General features: G+C 44.7%; 1 protein-coding gene across 1 annotated transcript in view; it reads left to right on the top strand.

The window, feature by feature from the left end:
• The window catches only part of DSTYK (dual serine/threonine and tyrosine protein kinase), a 34,569-nt gene extending 32,809 nt beyond the window's left edge, over positions 1-1,760 (top strand). The window contains exons 9-10 of the mRNA XM_019649619.1: positions 427-561; positions 967-1,760. Coding sequence (XP_019505164.1) covers positions 427-561; positions 967-1,154 — 323 coding nt within the window. The 3' untranslated portion in view covers positions 1,155-1,760. The remainder of the gene's footprint in view (positions 1-426; positions 562-966) is intronic.
• Positions 1,761-1,766: the final 6 nt, after the last annotated feature.

Below are 1,766 nucleotides of genomic sequence, written 5' to 3'. Positions count from 1 at the left end.
CTCTAAAACATAAATGACTTCCTGCTGTCCACTGAACCCAGATGCTTCTGTCTGAGTTTAAAAACCTTTATATTCAGGTTCCAGCCTACCCATACACCTGTATTTCCCAACTTGATTTCCCTAATGTGACCTTTCAGGATTAATCTTTTTGACTGTCCCATTAAAATAAAAGGCCGGTTTTTCTTCTCCTTTGTCAAGTTCTAGTCTTGGCTCTCTTAATCCCTAGCATTGACCTTCAGTGCCATAGTTTTCTGTATTACAAAATGGGCATCATGAATGTGTCCTGCCCAACAAGGTTGTTATGAGAGATAATGGATGTTAAAGACTTTAGGGCAAAATGTGCAAAGAGCTCTGTAGATGTAAGCTAGTGGTGGTGCTTTGGATTTCTCTTTCTGGCTCACTGCTTGTCACCCCTTCTTGCTGTAGGGAAGTATGATAATTCCGTGGACGTCTACGCTTTTGGCATTCTTTTCTGGTATATCTGCTCAGGCTCTGTCAAGCTCCCTGAGGCATTTGAGAGGTGTGCCAGCAAAGACCATCTCTGGAACAACGTGCGGAGAGGTAAGAGCCATGAGCCCTTCCTTGTCCACACTCCCCTGTTGGGAGCAGACCAAACAATGCAGCAGGAGCCTGCCTTCACCATATATACACTTAAATCATCATGGAATCCAGAAAAGACATTTAAGTCAAACCATTGATTCCAGGCAGCATTGTACTGAACTGTCTCCAAAAGGCTTTCTTCTTTAAAATGTCTAGTTCTTCAACTTCTTATGTCAGTGTCTTCTAGTTTTTCATCACTGTTACTATTAGGTTCTAACCTAGATGTCTGCCTTTGAAACCAAAGCTCATCACATTCGCTAGCACGCTGAGCCCCATCTGGGTCATTAGCCTGTGAGCTGATGGCTCTTGGTTGCATGGGTCCCCCTCTCACTGACTCTGACCTTACTTCCATGCTCTTTTCTCTAGGGGTCCGCCCAGAACGTCTTCCTGTGTTTGATGAGGAGTGCTGGCAGCTGATGGAAGCCTGTTGGGATGGCGACCCCTCTCAGAGACCTCTCTTGGGCATTGTCCAGCCCATGCTCCAGGGCATCATGGATCGGCTATGCAAGGCAAATTCTGAGCAGCCCAACAGAGGACTGGATGATTCTACTTGAAAGCAAAGACCTTTCTCTTTCACTCTCTTATTTCTTTCCTTCCCCTTACCTTTTGGCCTTGGGAAGAATTTGACTGTTGTTCATTATGGAGAGCTTCCGAGGGAATAGATGCTTGCTGGGCACCTTGAGACCTCCCTGGGCAGAGATGACTCCTGGATGGCTGAGCATATTCAGCAGTTCACTGATGCCCCAAGCTATCCCTTTAGCAAAAGATTGTCTAGGACATTGGTAAAAGCTGGAGGAGGCAACATTCTGGCCTCAGAACTGAAACAGAGGCAAATGTTACCATTGTCTGTTCACTGTATGTTTATAAGACAAGTGGGACACTACAGTGGCAATAGTATTAAAAACTATAATTTTAATAATTTTGGTTCTAGCTAGGAATAATTTGGTTCTGTCCAATCATCAGGACCCTTTGAAAATTTGAGCTTAGTTCTGGGACTGTGAAGACATAGGAGCAAAAAAATAACTTGTGGATACCTGGTTCCTGCTGTCTGCACCCAGAGATATCAGGTTGCAACAGCCAGAGACCCCAGTGATAAAGCTAGAAACAAAGCTATCTTCCTTACAGTGCCAGTGCGTTTACATTTATAGGACCACATGGCCCTGATT

This window comes from Hipposideros armiger, unplaced genomic scaffold (genome assembly GCF_001890085.2).
Source record: "Hipposideros armiger isolate ML-2016 unplaced genomic scaffold, ASM189008v1 scaffold_134, whole genome shotgun sequence".
NCBI lineage: Eukaryota > Metazoa > Chordata > Mammalia > Chiroptera > Hipposideridae > Hipposideros > Hipposideros armiger.
Note: the sequence above shows the minus strand (reverse complement) of the source record. Positions and strands in the feature narration are given on the sequence as shown.